Source organism: Chrysemys picta, chromosome 1, assembly GCF_011386835.1.
Source record: "Chrysemys picta bellii isolate R12L10 chromosome 1, ASM1138683v2, whole genome shotgun sequence".
Classification (NCBI taxonomy): Eukaryota; Metazoa; Chordata; order Testudines; family Emydidae; genus Chrysemys; species Chrysemys picta.
Genome location: NC_088791.1, coordinates 344,042,798 through 344,063,727, shown reverse-complemented (window position 1 = coordinate 344,063,727; position 20,930 = coordinate 344,042,798). Strand labels below are relative to the sequence as shown.

General features: G+C 47.9%; 1 protein-coding gene and 1 long non-coding RNA gene across 2 annotated transcripts in view; one reads left to right on the top strand and one right to left on the bottom strand.

Annotated features, from left to right (window-relative positions):
* LOC112060638 (uncharacterized) overlaps nucleotides 1-16,421 on the bottom strand; it is a 31,930-nt gene extending 15,509 nt beyond the window's left edge. Inside the window, exon 1 of the long non-coding RNA XR_010601293.1 lies at nucleotides 16,286-16,421. This is a non-coding gene — a long non-coding RNA (uncharacterized LOC112060638). The remainder of the gene's footprint in view (nucleotides 1-16,285) is intronic.
* LIPT2 (lipoyl(octanoyl) transferase 2) lies at nucleotides 15,860-19,152 on the top strand. Its single transcript, XM_065596247.1, has 2 exons — nucleotides 15,860-16,482; nucleotides 18,792-19,152. Exons 1-2 carry the CDS (start codon nucleotides 16,029-16,031, stop codon nucleotides 19,022-19,024), a joined length of 687 nt encoding a protein of 228 aa, XP_065452319.1. The 5' UTR covers nucleotides 15,860-16,028; the 3' UTR covers nucleotides 19,025-19,152.
* Nucleotides 19,153-20,930: the final 1,778 nt, after the last annotated feature.

Genomic DNA, 20,930 nt, shown 5'->3' with positions numbered 1-20,930 from the left:
AGAGTGGGGCTAGGTGGCACTCCCGTCTCACCACCCGCCCCCCATGGGGGCTGGTCTGGGCCCCACTGTTCCCCTCCAGACATTCCTCTGCACCCCCTTAGGGGGGGCATGCCCCACAGTTTGTGGACCACTGCTCTACAGAGACATTGGGAATCCCAATAGATGAAGATTAACACCTAGCTGCAGAGGCCGCTGAGGATGTGGACACAGCCTGGCTGTGGCAGGAGAACAGACAAGAGGTGTCAGGTGATTCTGTTAAGAGGTGGGCTGTGTTAAGAGCTCAGAGACACAGGGCTGTCACTGGGACTGGCAGACAAAAAGGACAGAACACTTTTCACAAAACGATCACTCCATAGCTGACCTCTCAGTCCTGGTCCTCAATGAAAACCTGCACAACACCAAGACAAGCCTGGGAGCTTAAATTCATAACTCTGCTAGACACTTAAAATCATGATCTTAATAAGGACACTGGATTTATGGCTTATTAGAACAATTTGTAACCCACTAACCCCCTGTTTTTGTCCTATGCCTGCAGGGGTGTTAACGGGCCACTTCTCCTGGAATGGTCCCTTAGAATACGTGGTAGCTACTATGCTAAACAATCTCTGACACTCTGAGGACCTTTCCCAGACCTGAAGAAGAGCTCTGTGGAGCTTGAGAGCTTGTCTCTCTCACCAGTGGAAGTTGGTCTATAAAAGATATTATCTCCCCCACCTTGTCGGTCTAAAAGGGGCAGAGACAGAAAGGAAGCATAGACGGTTTCTTCTGTCTCATGGCTCAAGACAGCCATGGCTCAGGCCAGTCTGAACCTGTATTAATCTTTGCTTTCTGTGCTAACCGAAGGCCTTGCAGATTCTGCAGGCCAGATGACTAATAAATTGTTACCTTGTCTTGAAAAGACTGCATAGTCTCACTGCAAATGGTTACTGAGAGCCTCCAGCAGGAGTCTGACTCAGTTGGATTCGTTGCAGGGACCCAGAGAGACAGGGATAACTGGCATCAAAAGGCCCAGGTTCGGAGTAATGGAGCCTGCGGGCCTGCCCTGGAGGAACTGTGGACTCTTGGGGTCTGGCACCCTAAGGAATCACTCCTAAGCAGGCTGGGACCTAGACGGAACCCTGTCAATCCATGACGTAAGGCAGATAGGCACTCAACCCCCAGACTCGACGCTCCTTTGGAAGAAGATAGTAATTCCTTTGGAATTCTAATAATAATGATGCCCCTCTGCCAAGCGATAGATGTCGGACTTTAGAGGTCTGCTTTCCACTGGAGAAGAAATCAGTGATGCAGATCCTGGGTGTACTCTTAGAGCAACTTGTCTGTTTACATGATATACCCCGGTCCTTGAACAGAGGCAGCCTACACAAACAACAGTCAGGCAATCCCTTCTTTTGGGAAACTCGGCCAAAGCACCAGCGCCCACTTCCCAGAAACCAACTCTGTCCCGAACAGATTAAGGCAGAGAGCAAACTCTCCTACTGTCTGCAAGTAGCTCCCCCAAAATAAACCACATCACAAAACTAACACAACATAGCACGTCTTCAACAATAAATATTTGATAGAGACCATTGCTAAGCAGACCCTCAAGCGGTGATGGCCCATGGAAAACTAGAGTCCATTCAAATGTAAATGAGTATCATTTACAGGCTGAAAGAAGAACAGGAGTACTTGTGGCACCTTAGAGACTAACAAATTTATTAGAGCATAAGCTTTCGTGGACTACAGCCCACTTCTTCGGATGCATATCCGAAGTGGGCTGTAGTCCACAAAAGCTTATGCTCTAATAAATTTGTTAGTCTCTAAGGTGCCACAAGTACTCCTGTTCTTCTTTTTGCGGATACAGACTAACACGGCTGCTACTCTGAAACCTGTCATTTACAGGCTGGTAGCATGTGGGGGGAAAAATAAGATAGAACAACGGAAAGATCAACCTAGATGCTGTTAGTTCTCCCGCCCCGCTCCTTCGAAAAGGAGCAGATAGTCATTGTCCTTGGTGAGTTGCCCCCACACTTCACTGATTATTTTGCAAAACTCTAAAGCAAGCAGAGCTTGAAAGGACTAAAAATGTCAGGAGAGGACTCATAAAGGAAGCCTGACCTGCGACCAGGCCATGTTCAGATGTGATGCCCTCTGCACAGGGGTGAATGTCACTCCATGAGAACTCAAAGAGGATGCGGATCTCTAGCATGAATGCGTCATTTTTTTACTTAGTGAGGCTGGGAAGGAAATTACAGAAGTTTGGCCGGACTTAAAAATAAACTCACATGACGCACATGACCCCACGGCATGCTGGAGAATGATTCTTCTTCCTGGTGGTCACAACAATTGCATTCTCAGCTGGCATCATGCTTGTTTTGCTGGTAATAAAATTGTATACATCCTCTTCCTACCCTGCCTTTCTCTTTCTCTTGTTCTTTTTTTTTTTTTTTACCATATTGGAGTTATTCTTGCATCAAGAAATGTTGCTCTTGGCTTGATGCAGGAGCTTGGTTTACGGAAGGAATCCTCGGATCTTAACGTGTTGCTCATCGTTTTTTTTAAGACCTCTTTTTTGTTTTTTCCTCCTTTAAATGTCCTGTTCTGGGCCTTGTGGATGATTTCCTGACCTTGGGAAACATGCCTGGTAGGTGCAAAGCTGCTTCTACACCTAACGCATTGTGCAGTGTTTTTCTTGGTTTTGCAAATGATTTTCAAGGCAGGAACAAACTTGTTTAAAGTCATTTTGCTGAACACTTCTTTTACAAAATGATCAGCAAAGAAGTAGATGCAGGAACAGGGCCTGATTACACCAGTTTTGCATTGGGGTAGCTCCAGTGACTCCAGGGAAGTTACTTCTGATTTGCACCAGTGTAAATGAAAGAAGAATCAAGTCTCTAGTGGGGTTAAAAAAAGGGGGGGGGGAATTCTTGAAGTGGATTTAGGACAAGGACCTGATCTTACAAGGTACTGAGCGCTCCACAATTAGCATTTCTAAGACACTTTTCATCCAAGGATCTCAAAGCACTTTACAAAAGAAGGCAGGTAGAATTATCCCCGCTTCACAGATGGGGAAACTGCAGCACAAAAAGTTAAATGACTTGCTAAAGCCACACAATGAGTCAGTGGCAGACCCAAAACTAAATCCGCAGTTCCCTGACTCACAGCCCAGCAGTTCCCAGCACATTGCAGGACTAGGTCCAAAATTTTCACAGCTCTAATCTATCCTGGCTTGTGCTTTGACAGGATGATTAGAAGTGATACAGTCCATGGAGTGAGGATCGCCAGACTGTGTGATCATCCTGAAACTAAGAAATTTACAACAGTGCCTCCAACCGGACCCCATTGCTTGCTTTGCTGCCCCATGGATAACAGTCTCCACGTCAGTCATGTTTGGATCACTGGCCCAGTCCACGCCCATAACTGTAATGCGTAAGTGAAAGTCCTCATGAAAGAGGAGCGCTGGGATCAATGACATGGACTTTACAATTTTCAGAGTCACACATTCAAGCATACAGCTTCATGTCTAACAACAGGCAGCTGTGCACATGAACTGCCAAGGGGGGGACATTCACCCTCACGCAGCGAGCCAGCACAAAGCTTATGCACCACGTCAACCTACTTCAAGGATAGGGTTGGGGACATTTCACCCTCTGTGCACACAGTAACCAGCTTGGTGCATGTCCCTGCTTGGGCTCCAGTCCTGCATCGAGATACACTCGTCAATGGCACTGACTCCATGGAGGCACAAGAGTCCTCTCACATGGATCTCAATATAGGATTGAGGCCTTACACAATGCAGTGACCGACACTTCAGACACATACTTAGAGGAGAAATATGGATTAGATACCACTGCCTATCATGCCGATCAATATTGTCCCATTGTTCCCTTGTTCTCTCCCACCTGTCTGTATCCAGCTGGTGGTTTGTCTTATACTTAAATTTTCAGCTCCTTGGGGCAGGGACTGTCTTTGCGTTGTGGGTTTATACACCACTTAGCGCAACGGAGTCCCGATCCATGACTGGGGCTCCTTGGACCTACTGTAATACAAATGATAAATAAAATAATAAGAACGAATAATAATGGTAGAAAATAGATATGTAAATAACAGCTATATGGGTCCTGCACATGCACACGTGCGTAGCTTTACTCGTGGAAGTCATCTCACTGATTATCATGACACTACTCATGTACGTAAAGTTACTTACATGACATTTACATGACCATGCCGGTAGCACCCAGCCCTTGCAAACCTTACTCATGCCAATAATCCTACGGACACCCTAATAAAAATGTAAGACGTGAGCTTCTGCATCATGATCAGTAGAGCAGTGTGGCCTAGTGGATGGAGCACTAGACAAGAGAGCAGAGTCCTAGTCCTGGCTCTACCCATGGGCTGCTGGGTGACTTTGGACAAGGCACTTCCCGCCCCTTGCCTCCGTTTCCCATCTGAAAATGGGGATAATGACACACACCTCCTTTGTAAAGCGCTTTGAGATCTGCTGATGAAAATCCTAAGTATTATTAGTATGGGACATGTGCTCTTTCCAGTTTTATTCCCAACAGTACAGAGTCTAAGCTTCAGATCAAATTGGCTCCATTTGCCAGTTAAACTGCCAACTCCCCTGAGACCTGAAAGGCAGAGAAAAAAGTCACCAAAACTTTGGGGCAGTTGCCCACAAAAGAGGAGTCTGTAAGGAACCCTCCTTAGTTGTGGGTAAGTCTTAATTCAGGGTGTTAGAGTTATGTAAGCACTTAGCTGAATAACGTGCCTCAAAGCCTTCTGTGCTTGTCTCTCTTGAGTCTGCGGTCATGGGAAAAGTACATTGGAGATTTATAATCTGAGGACAGTTTACAGCTTGGCTCGGAGAAGTCTGATTATATTGAGATATTCGAGTCAGGTGGCCAAGATACAAGTTACTTGCTGTGACAGAGAAAAGTTACCACTACTAGAGGGTAAAGTAAGGCCTGATCTATAGTCCATTGAGACTCCTATTGACAATGGTCCCTTGTGGCCTTAAACTCGATGCATCCGTGACTTCAGTGGGCTTTGGATCAGGCCCACAATGATATCTGGCTGCTAGAGCTGATACACTGTGGTCAGACCAGACATTCTGCATCTAAAGCAGAGGTAAGTGAACACGTGCCTACTTTGAACTGCTCCCTATCTGAATTCCACTCAATGAATCCGGAGTGAAAGGGAACAACTGAAATACTTACACAGGTGTCTGTCCTTAGAGGGAGACCACCAGCTCCAGACTTAACAGCCTCCACAGTGCAGAACATTTGCAGGGCATGAGAAGATGCTTGCACTTTTGAGATCTGATCTTGCAACTGGACTGCATTACAGTTAATGGGGGGAAACATAAGAATGGCCATACTGGGTCATTGGACCTATAGATTCATAGATTCTAGGACTGGAAGGGACCTCGAGAGGTCATCGAGTCCAGTCCCCTGCCCTCATGGCAGGACCAAATACTGTCTAGACCATCCCTGATAGACATTTATCTAACCTACTCTTAAATATCTCCAGAGATGGAGATTCCACAACCTCCTTAGGCAATTTATTCCAGTGTTTAACCACCCTGACAGTTAGGAACTTTTTCCTAATGTCCAACCTAAACCTCCCTTGCTGCAGTTTAAGCCCATTGCTTCTTGTTCTATCCTTAGAGGCTAAGGTCTCTAGTCATCTAGCCCAGCATCCTGTCTTCTGACAATGGACGGTGCCAGATGCTTCATAGGGAGTGAACAAAACATGGCAATTTATTGAGCGATCTACTCCCTGTCATCCAGTCCCAGACTCTGGCAGTCAGAGGTTTAGGGACACACAGAGCATGAGGTTGCATCCCTGACCATCTTGGCTAATAGCCATTGATGGCCCTGTCCTCCATGAACTTATCTAATTCTTTTTTGAACCAGTTATACTTTGGGGCTTCACAACATCCCCTGGCAACAAGTTCCACAACTGGGCTGTGCGCTGTGTCAAGAAGTACTTCCTTTTGTCTATTTTAAACCTGTTGCCTATTAATTTCATTGGGTGACCCCTAGTTCATGTGTTATGTGAAGGGGTAAATAACACTTCCCTATTCACTTTCTTCACAACATTCATGATTTTATAGGCCTCTATTATATCCCCCAAGTCGTCTCTTTTCTAAGACGAACAGGCCCAGTCTCCTCATGTGGAAACTGTTCCATAGTCCTAATTGTTTTTGTTTTCCTTCTCTGTACCTTTTCCAATTCTAATATTTTTTTTTTTGAGAAGTGGCAACCAGAACCGCATGCAGTATTCAAGGTGTAGGCATACCAGGGATTTATATAGTCACATTATGATATTTTCTGTCTTATTATCTATCCCTTTCCTAATGGTTCCTAACATTGTTTGCTTTTTTGACTGCCGCTGCACACTGAGTGGATATTTTCAGAGAACTCTCCACAATGACTCCAAGATCTCTTTCTTGAGTGATAACAGCTAATTTAGACCCCATCGTTTTGTACATATAGTTGGATTATGTTTTCCAATGTGCATTACTTTGGAAGCATCAGGATCTGAGATAGTAAGTGCAGAGAAATATGGGGGATATATTTATTCTCTTTATAAAGCACTATCCCCACTTACGGTGCTATATAAAAATATTAAGTAATAATAACAAACCCCCAGCCCAAAGACCGGAATAGACCTCGTTAATTACCTTGGGAAAAGGCATTTTTAAAAGATATGCTACATGTCATCAGTGCAAATGTCTGTGGGAAGGGGAGGCTCAGGGAACTGGTAATGAGATACAGAGCCTTTCACCTGCAGGTGTTGGATCTGAACCTCACTCTGGTCTGTAGTGTGGCATATGGTAAATTAGTTTGGTGGGTCTCACTCTAGTTCCATGCAGACAGATGCACCTATCACAAAAACACCACCACAGTTAGCATTAATCAGTACCCTGGATGGCTTTTGGATATGGAAAGTGAATTCCCCTCTGACTCCACAGCAGGTGACTCTTGGTCCTTGTTGAGACACATTGACAGGGCTGTGGGCGGGGGAGTGGGGTGGCTTGCTCTTTGAAGTTGATCCACTATTTGGCGAATAAAGAGATGACTTCAGTCTCCAAGGCAGTGAACCTCATGCTCGCACGGAATGAAATTCATAAAAAGCCTGATCCTGTGAGATGCTGAATGTCCTCAGATCCCATTGACTTGAATGTGATTTAAGGCAGCTCGGCAGCTTGCTGGATTGGGCCCTAATGGAATCAAAAGTCTGCTGTGGTGGTGATGGCAGCAAAGAAAAATAAGGAAATTCACTCCACAGGCTGACCTCCAATCCCCAGCCACAGCAGGGAATTTCCTTAACTACTTCCTTAATACACCCTGCTGTGCGTGCGGCCTGGAGGTCAGCCTTAACTGTGGATATCCTTGTGTTTCTTTGCTTCCGTCACAGCCTCAGGAATGTATTTTTGGGTCAATGAATATGCTGTACCAGGGGAGCCATAATGGTTTTGGCTCTAATCACAACTCACCAGGATCCTTAAGATGTTCTATGCTTTCAGTCCGGATGGTTATTTCTAATTGCCGTAGGTAGTTAAATATTTGCTAAGCACTAATCCACAAAGGCATTTAACCTTTGTGGAGCTGGGCCTAAATCTATAGAGAAAAATATGAATTTTCAAAGCAGTGTTTGGAACTAGCTGTCAGCATCTTCAGTATCTCCATGAATGGAGATGGGGTCCTTCACAGAGAAGTGCCATTCTGCTGAGACTTCACAGGCCATCACACTGTAACCAGTTCCTGAGTTTGGAGACAGGAAGTGCACCACAGTGCATGAAATCATGAGAGAAGCTGGACACGGTCACAGTTGTAAGGTGTGTTAAAGGAATCTCACAGTCCAAGGTTATTAATACAAAACCTTTCATGCTTCCGACATGCTAGGAAAAAAAGATGAAGATGCTCTGGTTGGGGAAATAAACGTCGACTGTAACTCGTTCAGGCAAGGATCCTTTTCCTGTTCTGTGTTTGTACAGCACCTAGCACAATGGGGCCAAGTCCAGGTCTGGGGCTACTGCAATACAAACAATAAAAACAGAAATAAAGAGACGGATGAAGCAATTGGAATCTCTGCCAGGCTTGGAATGTGGCACAAAGGGGGCCCTTTGAGTGCAGGGAGTCAAGAAGTCACAACACTTCTCAGATGTGATGTTCTTAAAAGGAGATTTGGATTCTTCTTAAGAGGCTCAGTTTAGGTTTGTCATTGACCTCAATGGCGCCAGGATTTCACCCTTTGAGTCTCATTTAGTAGCTGTATAAAATAAGGAGGATACCTGCTTTACAAAGCTGACCTATATTAATGTTTGTTCTCATTGCTGTGACCCTTGTCCTCCCTCTCCTGCTCCTTCCTACTTGTTATACCTTCCTACTTCGTTATATACTCTGTGGATCCATGTCTTGAATTTGATGGCAAGCTCCCCAGGGCAAGGACTTCTACTTCCGGTAAAGTGCCTAGCACAATGGGACGCCGCTATTTTAATAAAAAACAATTACAGAGGTTTCAAGAGGCACGGTTGTTTGTAAAGTGCGTTGTGCTACTCAGATGAAGGCACTATGGCCAGGATTCTCAAACTGGGGGTTGGGACCCCTAAGGGGGTCACAAGATTATTACCTGGGGGGTAGTGAGCTGTCAGCCTCCAACCCAAGCCCCGCCTTGCCTCCAGCATTTATAATGGTGTTAAGTATATAAAAACATGTTTTTAATTTATATGGGGGGTCGCACTTAGAGGCTTGCTATGTGAAAGGGGTCACCAGTACAAAAGTTTGAGAATCACTGCACTACGGTAATAACATTGTGTGCTTCCGTTGTGGCAGATTGACAAGATCCTGTAATATCCTGAACAAATTTTATGGAATTAAGCTAAACTTTACTGAATTAAACTAAACCTTACTGGATTAGGGTAAATACCTTTGTACATTGTATTAAAAATGCAATTGTGTATATGTTATTGTGGCATTGTATGTATCTTCTCTAGTAGCAGGAGGATACTAATGAACTTCCTCCTTACCAACCCTTTGAAACCACCCCCCTGCAGAGATATGCCTATCCCAGTTCAAACTGGATTCTCCAGGGACCAAGAGACAAGGAAAAATCTTTTGGATAAATGACCTGGGTTTAAATGGACTCAGGGCCTTCTTCCTGATCCAGCAAACAGATGTGACCTTTATTCCACAGAGGGTCCCAATCCTCAGTATAGGGTTGGAGGATAGGGCCTGCCAGAATGCATGTTAGCATGTGTACAGGTTGAGGTTCTGTTCTCGTTTTTAATGTTTTCACTGTCGTGCTTTTTAGCTTATATCTGCAACAACTCTCTGTTATCAGTATCTGAAGACAAAACAAGCAAGTCTATTTAGTCTCTGCAGTGAAGGCAGAGAACTGTGCAGCAGAGCCATACCCTGCTCAGATGGGACTGAGACGCAGGCAACAGCTGGGGAAGCCGAGAGTGAGTGCCCTTGCTGGACCTCAGGGGAGGGGGAGAAATACAGGTGCAGTTACCCTGAATGGTGAGTCATGTTCTGGAAAAATGCAACATTGTACGCACGCTTTACAAAAATTGTTATGCCCTTATATCTGGAGAAACATTGAGCCATCTCTTGCTGTGTTCCATGCAAATACTCCATATCCTCTCGGCTTCAAAAGCCGGATATTGACAGTAAATATTGTAAGTATACGACCAAGCTAATTCTTGGCTTCTTATTTACGAAGGATCCCAGACCTATTACATACCATTTTCCTGATCTTACGCATGCACCACCACAGCAAGCCAAAAAGGAAGAGCATTTGGCTTTGATGTCCAGCAAAAATTTGATGATTAATCACAAAAAAGGAAATAACTTGATATACATACAGACAGACACACACAAAATCTTGGCACAAAATATGCAAATCTCTTCTGCTAAGGGCAGACACAGCAAGCCAGATTCTGACCTCAGGCCTGGTCTACACTAGAAAATTAATTTAGTTTAACTACATTGGTCTGGGGCGTGAAAAATCCACGACCTTGAGCAGCGTTGTTAAGCTGACCTAAGTCACCCCATGTAGACAGTGCTACGTTGATGGAAGAATTCTTCTGTTGATCTATCTTCCGCCTCGGGGGGAGGTGGATTACCTACACTGACGGGAAGGGCTTTTCCCATTTACGTACCTAGCATCTACAGTGAAGCGCTATAGCCTCAGTTGCAGTAGTGTAAATCCAGAGTAACTCCACTGAAGTCAATTAGTGAGATCAGGAATTGGTGATAAAGAGAGCAGTGCTGAACTAAACTGGATCCTGAACTGAATGGAGGCAAGCCAGTGCAGTTGTTTAACGAAACTGGCTAAATGTGGTCGAGCGTGACCTGGCACAGTACGACTGTGTTTATTTGACGGTGCTTTTTCCCAGGCTACACTAATCTTATAGACCTTTATTACCTTTACTCCTTTTCAACAAAGGAGTAGGTAAACAGAAGAAAGTGCCTCTTATCATTCACTTCTGCCTTTCTTGCAATTTCTCCAGTACAACAGTAACCACACTCTAGTACTTGCAAAAAGGCTGTTGGCTGAGGTGAGAGCTAATTTGTTTAGAATTACTAAAAGTAGATATCCAGAAAATAAGATTTGTGATAAAGTCAGTTTACTAATGCAATTGATAGCTCTATAAACACTAAATGCATGAATTGTAACTTTTATATGATTCATCTAATCGATAACTTGAAACAACAGCTTTACAAGAGCTCACTGGGTACAGTTTATTTTGTTTTTAATGAATGATTGACTCATTTAGCAGTTCGGTGAAATTTGAATATTTTATAGAATAGTACTTAAAAGCTAAGATTGGATCATTGGGTTATTCTCTAAAGGCCCGACATGGTTAATTTCAACCCACTCAGGATCTTAGTCCTGATTTTTAAAACAAACTTTAATTAAAACTATTTACTCTTATTGGAAAAAGGCAAATATAGTGCCCATCTTTAAAAAAGGGAAGAAGGAGAACCTGGGGAACTAAAGACCGGTCAAGGAAACTATTTTGAAGCACTTAGAGGAGAGGAAGGTGATCAGGAACAGTCATCATGGATTCACCAAGGGCAAGTCATGCCTGACTAACCTAATTGCCTTCTATGACGAGATAACTGGCTCTGTGGATATAGGGAAAGTGGTGGACGTGATATATCTTGACTTTAGTAAAGCTTTTGGTACGGTCTCCCTCAGTATTTTTGCCAGCAAGTTAAAAAGGTATGAATTGGATGAATGGACTATAAGGTGGATAGAAAGCTGGCTACATTGTTGGGCTCAATGGGTAGTGATCAACAGCTCGATGTCTAGTTGGCAGCCGGTATCAAGCGGAGTTCCCCAGGGATTGGTCCCGAGGCCGGTTTTGTTCAACATCTTTATTAATGATCTGGATGATGGGATCAATTTCACCCTCAGGAAGTTCATAGATGACACTAAGCTGGGGGGAGAGGTAGATACGCTGGAGGATAGGGATAGGGTCCAGAGTGACCTAGACAAATTGGAGGATTGGGCCAAAAGAAATCTGATGAGGTTTAACAAGGACAAGTGCAGAGTCCTGCACTTAGGATGGAAGAATCCCATGCACTGCTACAGGCTAGGGACTGACTGGCTAAGCAGCAGTTCTGCAGAAAAGGACCTGGGGATTACAGTGAATGAGAAGCTGGATATGAGTCAGCAGTGTGCCCTTGTTGCCAAGAAGGCTAACGGCGTATTGAGCTGCATTAGTAGGAGCATTGCCAGCAGATCGAGGGAAGCGATTATTCCCCTCTATTCGGCACTAGTGAGGCCACATCTGGAGTATTGCGTCCAGTTTTGGGCCCCCCACTACAGAAAGGATGTGGACAAATTGGAGAGAGTCCAGCGGAGGGCAACGAAAATGATCAGGGGGGCTGGGGCACATGACTTACGAGGAAGAGAACTGGGCTTGTTTAGTCTGCAGAAGAGAAGAGTGAGGGGGGATTTGATAGCCTTCAACTACCTGAAGGGGGGTTACAAGGAGGATGGAGTTGCAGTGGGGGAGGTCTAGGTTGGATATTAGGAAACATTATTTCACTAGGAGGGTGGTGAAGCACTGGAATGGGTTACCTAGGGAGGTGGTAGAATCTCCATCCTTAGAGGTTTTTAAGGCCCGTCTTGACAAAGCCCTGGCTGGGATGATTTAGTTGGTGTTGGTCCTGCTTTGAGCAGGGGGTTGGACAAGATGACCTCCTGAGGTCTCTTCCAATCCTAATCTTCTATGATTCACAATAATCATTTGTAAGTTTAACTACAATATAATTCTAGACTTGGTTTTGTTACTAAAATTCTTTAGCTCCATTTTGTACAAATGGGTTTGTTATTATAAGGCTGCTCATGGGTGCTGGGGAGTTTTGCTCTGGTTTTATTATGGTAGGGTTACTCATCACAGGTTGGTATGTTCCTGGAGCGTGCTTGTGAATGCTGGGTAAGGGGAACACTGGAGTGTTGCTGTAGAGTTGTTGCTGTGATATGAGCTGCTTGCAGTTTTGTTTTTGTTTAACAAAAAACTCAAACAATATATTTTGCTGCCTTCTAAAAAAACCCACCATATTAACTAAGCTATACTAAATGTCACGTGGGGAATATCCCCTCTCAGACTGGGAAGCTCCTTTCCTTACTTCTGCCTGAAATGAAACCTACATTTCACGGGGCTTACAATTGCACAAGTCACAGGCCCTGCACTGTGCCAACAGCAGTCTGTGCTGCTAGCACGGTGATAACCTGACACATGTGCCATGCACCCACTAGTTGTGCCTGCTGGGATTGCTCTTAGGATTTGCTGGCCATTCTCTGTACTGTTCTAATGTGCAATGGAGCACAGAACAGGGGCTGTGCACTGTATAAGAATCTCCAGGGCAGCTCGCTCCCAGTAGGAGTTGTGGAACTTCATGAGTTTTAAGACAGAGCTGGACAAATTTATGAGTGCAATTGTCTGACAGGGTTGCTTCTGATGGTAAGGGGCAGGGCTCACTTCCAGTTTATGTTTCCTTCATCAGGGTTTCAGCCAGCCACCTGGAGGGATCAAAAAGGGATTATTTTTCTCCCCCGCCCAATGTATTCTGTTTTGGGTTTTTTTTATTGTTTAATTTATTTGTTTTTGTCTCCTTCCTCTGAAGCACCAGAGATGGCCTGGGCTGGAAATGGACACTGGATAAGGAGGGCCAGGGCTCTGAGGTGGGCGGCACCAAGCACGCTCTCTCAGGTGCTATTCTTGCTCACATGCTCAGGGACTGATTGCCATACGTGGGATAGGGAAGGAATTTTTCCACAGGTCAGTCTGGCAGTGACCTTGCGGGGTTTTCACCTTCCTCTGCAGCGTGGAATGAGGGTCACTTGCCAAAGTTATATCTGGGTCTATCTCACTTAATCACGTCCCTGCCATTGCAGGGGCCTCAGGCACCGATGCATCTTGGTCCCTTGTATTGTCTCCCTGTGGCACATAACAGTCTAGTCTCCAGTGGGCTGGAATACTTCGGTCTCATTTGGGTTGTTGGGTTAGTATACGCGTTCTGGGTGGTGTTGGTGGCCTGTGATATACAGGGGGGTCACACTAGATGATCTGATGGTCCCTTCTGGCCTTAATCTCTATGACTAACTCACCAGAGTCAGTTAAAAGGACATTACATTTAAACCACTGGAAAGCATCAATTCCACTTAAATTAAATAATAAGAGAGGTGATGCAATGGTGGGGAAAGCAAAGCTTCATCTGTTGATGGGTCACACACTTGGCATATAGGCATGGGGCTAAGAGCACAGAATAACCCACTACATTTTACCTAACTTCACCCCACCCCACCTCCTGCTCCACCCCCAGACTCCCACCCCTGCCCTCCTTATGCATCAGATCCCTATTCTATGCAAAATCAACCTGTCACAGACTCACAGATCGTGCCCACTCTTGGCCCCGTGCGGACCCTGGGAGGAACCCCCTTCAGTGTGACAGCCCTTCTCGGGGGTCCACTCTCTCTCGGGGGTTAAGCCCCTCTACCTCCTGGAGCCGCACCTCTCGGAGCCTTAGCACACCTGTTTCTCGCCGTGGGCTCCCTCAGGGAGTCCACTCGCTCTGGACCCCTAGGGCCTCCACTCCCCAAAGGGAATAATGTAACCCTGTTCTCTAGACTGGAGTGACACTCAGCCAGTGTAAAACAGGAAGGTTTACTGAGCGTTTGAACATAGCACAGGAAACTCTCAGAGCCCTCGAGCCTGGCTTCCCTCAGCACAGCACATCCAAGTCTCCCCTTCTTCCAGGTGGGCTCTGCCTGCTCTCCCTCTCCAGCCCAGAGCCCTCCTGCTTCCCAGCTGGGCATCTGATATCACCATCCTCAAGCCCTGCCTCTGTCCATTGTCTTCTCTCCAGGTAAACAGGGTCGCCTGGGCCTCCTCTCCTCTCTTCCGTCCTCTGGCCCCCTCTGGCTGAAACCGGCTTGTTAGGTTACCGGGGGTCCTCTCTTTACAGCCCATTGTCCTCCCACTGGCCAGAACTGGCTGCGACTCCTGAGCTGGGCCTCTGGGTCACCAGGTCGCCAGTCGCTGGGGTATCCATTCTCCAGGCCATTGGCTGGTGTCCCAAGTTCCCTAGCTGGTCCTCTGTAACAACAAACTCCCTCTCCCATCACCTCGTTAAACCAGTAACACCCAGGGAAACTGAATCCCGCCCCCTCTGCATGCAAACCATTGGAAAAACAAGAAAAAAACAAGACAATTCCCCCACTTCATCACACAACCCCACCGTTGATTCCCCATCCCACCCTATCCCCAGCTTCACCTAACCTCTACTCTCACCCTACCCTACCTCTGTTCCCCAACCCCTCACCCACCTGACCCAACTCACAGCCCATCCCAGCCTAACCTCAGCTCCATCCCTGACCCCTTCCTCACCCTGCCCCCGACTCCACCTCAGCGCCATCTCTGAACACTACCCCACCCTACCTTCTCCTGCTTCTGACCCCACCCCCAGATCCACCTGACCCTACCCCACCCTGCCTTCCACTACCCCACCTCTGACCCTTTCCACCCTGCCTTCCCCCGCCTCCACCTCAGTGCCATCTCTGACCCCTACCTCACCCTGCCTTCCCCCCGCCTCCACCCCAGTGCCATCTCTGACCCCTACCCCACCCTACCTTCCCCTACCCTACCTCTGACCCCTACCTCACCCTGCCTTCCTCCGCCTCTGAGGCCTACCCCACACTGCCTTCCACTACCCCACCTCTGACCCCATCCCACCCTGCCTTCCCCCGCCTCCACCTCAGTGCCATCTCTGACCCCTACCCCACCCTACCTTCCCCTACCCTACCTCTGACCCCTACCTCACCCTGCCTTCCTCCGCCTCTGAGACCTACCCGACCCTGCCTTCCACTACCCCACCTCTGACCCCATCCCACCCTGCCTTCCCCCGCCTCCACCTCAGTGCCATCTCTGACCCCTACCCCACCCTACCTTCCCCTACCCTACCTCTGACCCCTACCTCACCCTGCCTTCCTCCGCCTCTGAGACCTACCCGACCCTGCCTTCCACTACCCCACCTCTGACCCCATCCCACCCTGCCTTCCCCCGCCTCCACCTCAGTGCCATCTCTGACCCCTACCCCACCCTACCTTCCCCTACCCTACCTCACCCTGCCTTCCCCCGCCTCTGAGCCCTACCCCACACTGCCTCCCCTACCCCACCTCTGAGCCCTACCTCACCCTGCCTTCCCCCGCCTCTGAGCCCTACCCCACCTCTGACCTCTACCTCACCTCTGACCCCTACCTCACCCTGCCTTCCCCCACCTCTGACCGCAACCCCACCCTGCCTTCCCCCGCCTGTCCCCGCCTCCACCCCAGTGCCATCTCTGCCCCCTACCCCACCCTGCCTTTCCCCACCTCTGAACCCTACCCCACCCTACCTTCCCCCGCCTCTGAGCCCTACCCCACACTGCCCTACCCCACTCCCAGCCCCGCCTCGAGTCGCCCCCTCCCCGCGCTCCCCCAGCCAGGCAGGCAGGCAGGGATACACCGGCAGCGGCGGGGCGATGCGGGCCCGGCCGGCGGTGCGGCTGCTGCGGCTGGGCCGGCTGCCCTACGCGGAGTCGCTGGCGGCGCAGGAGCGCTGCGTGGGGCGGCAGCGGGCGGCGGGCGCGGGCGCGGCGGGCTGGCTGCTGCTCTCCGAGCCGGCGGGGCCCGTGTACACGCGCGGGCTGCGGGGCGGCCCCGACCCGGCGGGCGAGGAGCGGCGGCTGCGGGCGCTGGGCGCCGAGTTCCGGCGGGCGGCGCGCGGGGGGCTGCTCACCTTCCACGGCCCGGGCCAGCTGCTGGCCTACCCGGTGCTGGACCTGCGGCGCCTCGGCCTCTCGCTGCGCGCCTACGTGGGGGCGCTGGAGGCCGCGGCGCTGGGCCTCTGCCGCCGCCTGGGCCTGCCCGCCGCGCACGCCCTGCCGCCGCCCTACACCGGCGTGTGGCTGCGGGGCCGCAAGCTCTGCGCCGTGGGTGAGCGCCGGGCCGGGCCGGCCGGGATCCGGGGGGAGGCGGGGGGCTGGGAGAAGTGCGGGGCTCGGGGGGTCCCGGGGCAGGAAGGGAGTGAGGGGGGCACCGGGTCCCTGGGGAGGAGTCAGGAAGAGGAGTGGGGGTAAAATGGGGGGCAGGAGAGGTGGGGGTTGGGGTATGTTGGGGACTCAGGGTCCCTGGGGAGGAGGCAAGAAGAGGGGTGCAGGGGAAATGGGGGGCAGGAGAGAGGTGGGGGTTGGGGTATGTTGGGGACTCAGGGTCCCTGGGGAGGAGGCAAGAAGAGGGGTGCAGGGGAAATGGGGGTAGCAGTCGGGGGATGCAGGGGGTCCCTGAGGAGAAGGCAGGAGGGGTGAGGAGGTCATGGGGGGCAGCAGAGAGGTAGAGGATCAGGGGACAAGTGGAGACTTGGGGAGCTCCTGGGAAGTTGGCAGGAGATGGGGCTGAGCGGCCTTGAGTGAGTTAAGAGTAGTTTCAGGTTTTGCACCCGCCCAAGTGCCCCACCCGTGTTCGTGGTTTTATGATCACAAGCCCTGATGCTGCAATGAACCGCGCAGACTCCAGTGGGGCTCAGCACCGATGCAGGGATCCACCCATGGGGTTTTCAGTGCAGGATCAAGGCCATGGTTTTCTGCTTCGCCTGGTCTGCTCTAATGAGTCTTACTGGCATTGCTGTGTTGGTTTGGGGTGTGATTTTTACTAACGTAGATATGCCAGTAAAGCGGTAGTGTGGACACAGTTATAACGGTGTTTATACTGGTATCGTTTATCCCGGTCAGGGAAATCCAATAAGCACTTTTATACCAATATAAATATGTCCACACTAGAGGTTTTTGACAGTATAGCTCCTAGCGTAGACCTGGTCTACCCTTAAAATTTTTGCCAGTGTAGCTATGTTATCAAGCGTGGAAAAAATCACACCCCATAACTGACCTGATGGTGGTGGCAAAAGCACAAGTGTAGATGCAGTTATACAAGCAAAACCATGCTTTTGCTGATATCGTTTATTTCATTTAGGGAACTGATATAAATTATACCAGCAAATGCACTCTTCCTGGTATAAACGGCACCTCCACTAAGATGGTTTGCTGGTATAGTTACACTGGCAGATCCTTTTCTAGCAGAGACAAGGCCGTAGCGTAGCCTTTATTAAACTGCTTCTCCTTTCATGTGCTGCTGTGTGAAAGATCCATGGAAAATAGCAGGTAGAGTGACCTGATTATACATGGAGTGTGGCTAAAGGCAGTCCACATACTGAAATAATAGAGATCCCCCTGCACGCTAATCTCAATTCTAATAATGTTAGGGGTTACTTGTAAATCACTAGGAACTACATTTTTATGCCTCAGTCCTGGAAAGATTTATGCACGTGTGTACCATTACTCATGTGTGTAATCTCATTGGATTACTCCTCTGCACATGTGTAAATCTTTCAGGACGTGGGCCTTAATAATTCCTGGAAACTTTCTGCTACTGAAAAGCTCTATGATTCTCTAAAAACAATGGTCACAGTACAGTAGTGTAGAATCCCAGCTCTCCTGTTGTGCAGTGCAAAGCAGGAAAATCAGGGATCTACTATGTATGACTGTGAACATGCACATCATGCTGTCCTTTGCCCTCATTCGCTACCAGAGCCAATCCTGCTAATAGGCAGGATTTGCCCAGTTAACAAGCAGATATTTACAAGAATTTCACTTCCTCATGAGGGACTGCACACCATGCCTGCATGTCTCTGCAATAACAATGAACCCAGTGCCCTGGGCTAGATTTGTATTATAATAGAGCCTGGGAACCCCAGTCACAAATACAGTGCAGACAGGCAGGTCTCTGTCCCCAAAGAACTTACAGTTGAAGTGTAAGATGAGATAACAGATGGTGGGGGAGTACAAGGAAACATTGAGACCGTATTGGTGAACGTGATAAGCTATGGTCTCAGTGCCCTCGCTGCTGATAAGCACTACAGCATTGGTGCCGCATCAGCTGGGCAACTTATGTGGTAAGGTGGATAGGAGTCTTAGTGTGAAGGGGATATTTAACCATTGGTACAACTTGCCAAGGGCTGTAGCGGATTGTCCATCACTGGTAATTTTTCAATCAGGATTGGATGTTTTTCTGAAAGATCTGATCTACGGGTTATTTGGGGGAAGTTCTGTAGCTTGTGTTATACAGGTCAGGCTAGATGATCACAATGGTCCCTTCTGGCCTTGGAATCTGACATTTAAGATGACTTTGGGGGAGGGGTGGTGTGTGGTACATAGCACTGAACGAGTTGACATGTATGTTTTGCTTTTCAGGTGTCCATTGTGGAAGGCATATAACCTCTCATGGGCTGGCGCTGAACTGCTGCACAGATCTTACGTGGTTTGATCACATTGTTCCTTGTGGACTCGAAGGGACGGGTGTCACCTCCCTGAGCGAAGAACTCCAGAGACATGTCACAGTTGATGAAATCACTGAGCCTTTTCTGGATGCTTTTGAAGAAGTGTTTCAGTGCTCCCTAACTTCCCATGAGGAATCTATCGGATAAAGGGCTCCGAGTGCCTCACTTACCTGTGGAAATGTGAATATTTCTTTGGTGCTTTCATGGTGTTACTAGAAATCCAGCTTGCTTGTTCCATCTTCCTATCAGCAATTAAATCCGTGTAACAAACTGTACTCCTCGCATTTGAAACATATTTCTTGCTTTTGTAAAAATGAGCTGCTGTGTCTTTAAGTATACATGGGTCTTTAAAAAAAACAACACGGAGTACTTGTGGCACCTTAGAGAATAACAAATTTATTTGGGCATGAGCTTTCATGGGCTAAAACCCACTTCATCAGATGCATGGAGTGGAAAATACAGTAGGCAGGTATATATACACAGTACATGAAAAGATGGGAGCTGCCTTACCAAGTGGGGGGGTCAGTGCTAACAAGACAATTCAGTTAAAGTGGAAGTGGGCTATTCTCAACACAGTAGGATACCAAGGGAGGAAAAATCACTTTTATAGTGGTAACGAGGCCAATGTAATCAGGGTGGCCCTTTTCAAACAGTTGACAAGAAGGTGTGAGTAACAGTAGGGGGAAATTAGTTTTTGTAGTGACCCATCCACTCCCAGTCTTTATTCAGGCCTAATTTGATGGCGTCCAGTTTGCAAATTAATTCCAGTTCTGCAGTTTTTCATTGGAGTCTGTTTTTGAAGTTTTTTTGTTGAAGAATTGCCACTTTTAGGTCTGTTATTGAGTGTCCAGGGAGATTGAAGTGCTCTCCTACTGGTTTTTGAAGGTTATATTTCTTGACATCTGATTTGTGTCCATTTATTCTTTTGTGTAGAGACTCTGCGGTTTGGCCAATGTACATGGCAGAGGGGCATTGCTGGCACATGATGGCATATATCACATTGGTAGATGTGCAGGTGAACGAACCCCTGATGGTGTGGCTGATGTGGTTAGGTCCTATGATGGTGTCCCTTGAATAGATATGCGGACAAAGTTGGCAACAGGGTTTGTTGCAGGGATAGGTTCCTGGGTTCGTGTTTTTTGTTGTGTGGTGTGTAGTTGCTGGTGAGTATTTGCTTCAGGTTGGGGGGCTGTCTGTAAGCGAGGACTGGATTGTCTCCCAAGGTCTGTGAGAGTGAGGGATCATCCTTCAGGATAGGTTTCAGATCCTTGTTGATGCGCTGGAGAGGTTTTAGTTGGGGGCTGAAGGTGACGGCTAGTGGCGTTCTGTTACTTTCTTTGTTGGGCCTGTCCTGTAGTAGGTGACTCCTGGGTACCCTTCTGGCTCTGTCAATCTGTTTCTTCACTTCAGCAGGTAGGTGTTGTAGTTTTAAGAATGCTTGATAGAGTTTCTGTAGGTGTTTGTCTCTGTCTGAGGGATTGGCGCAAATGCGGTTGTATCTTAGAGCTTGGCTGTAGACAACGGATCGTGTAATGTGGTCTGGATGAAAGCTGGAGGCATGTAGGTAAGTATAGCGGTCAGTAGGTTTCCGGTATTGGGTGGTGTTTATGTGACTATTGCTTATTTGCACTGTAGTGTCCAGGAAGTGGATCTCTTGTGTGGACTGGTCCAGGCTGAGGTTGATGGTGTGGTGGAAATTGTTGAAATCCTGGTGGAATTCCTCAAGGGCTTCTTTTCCTGGGGTCCAGATGATGAAGATGTCATCCATGTAGTGCAAGTAGAGTAGGGGCGTTAGGGGACGAGAGCTGAGGAAGCGTTGTTCTAAGTCAGCCATAAAAATGTTGGCATACCACTTTAATTGAATTGTCTCATTAGCACTGACCCCCCACTTGGTAAGGCAACTCCCATCTTTTCATGTACTGTGTATATATACTTGCCTAATGTATTTTCCACTCCATGCATCTGATGAAGTGGGTTTTAGACCACGAAAGCTTATGCCCAAATAAATTTAGTCTCTAAGGTGTCACAAGGACTCCTCGTTGTTTTTGCTGAT

What these genes read in the sequence shown, in the direction of transcription:
- LIPT2 (XM_065596247.1), top strand. Translation starts at nt 16,029, where the DNA reads ATGCGGGCCCGGCCGGCGGTGCGGCTGCTGCGGCTGGGCCGGCTGCCC. An exon ending in CCGCAAGCTCTGCGCCGTGG is followed by an intron (nt 16,483 to 18,791) that starts GTGAGCGCCGGG and finishes TTTGCTTTTCAG; the next exon opens with GTGTCCATTGTGGAAGGCAT.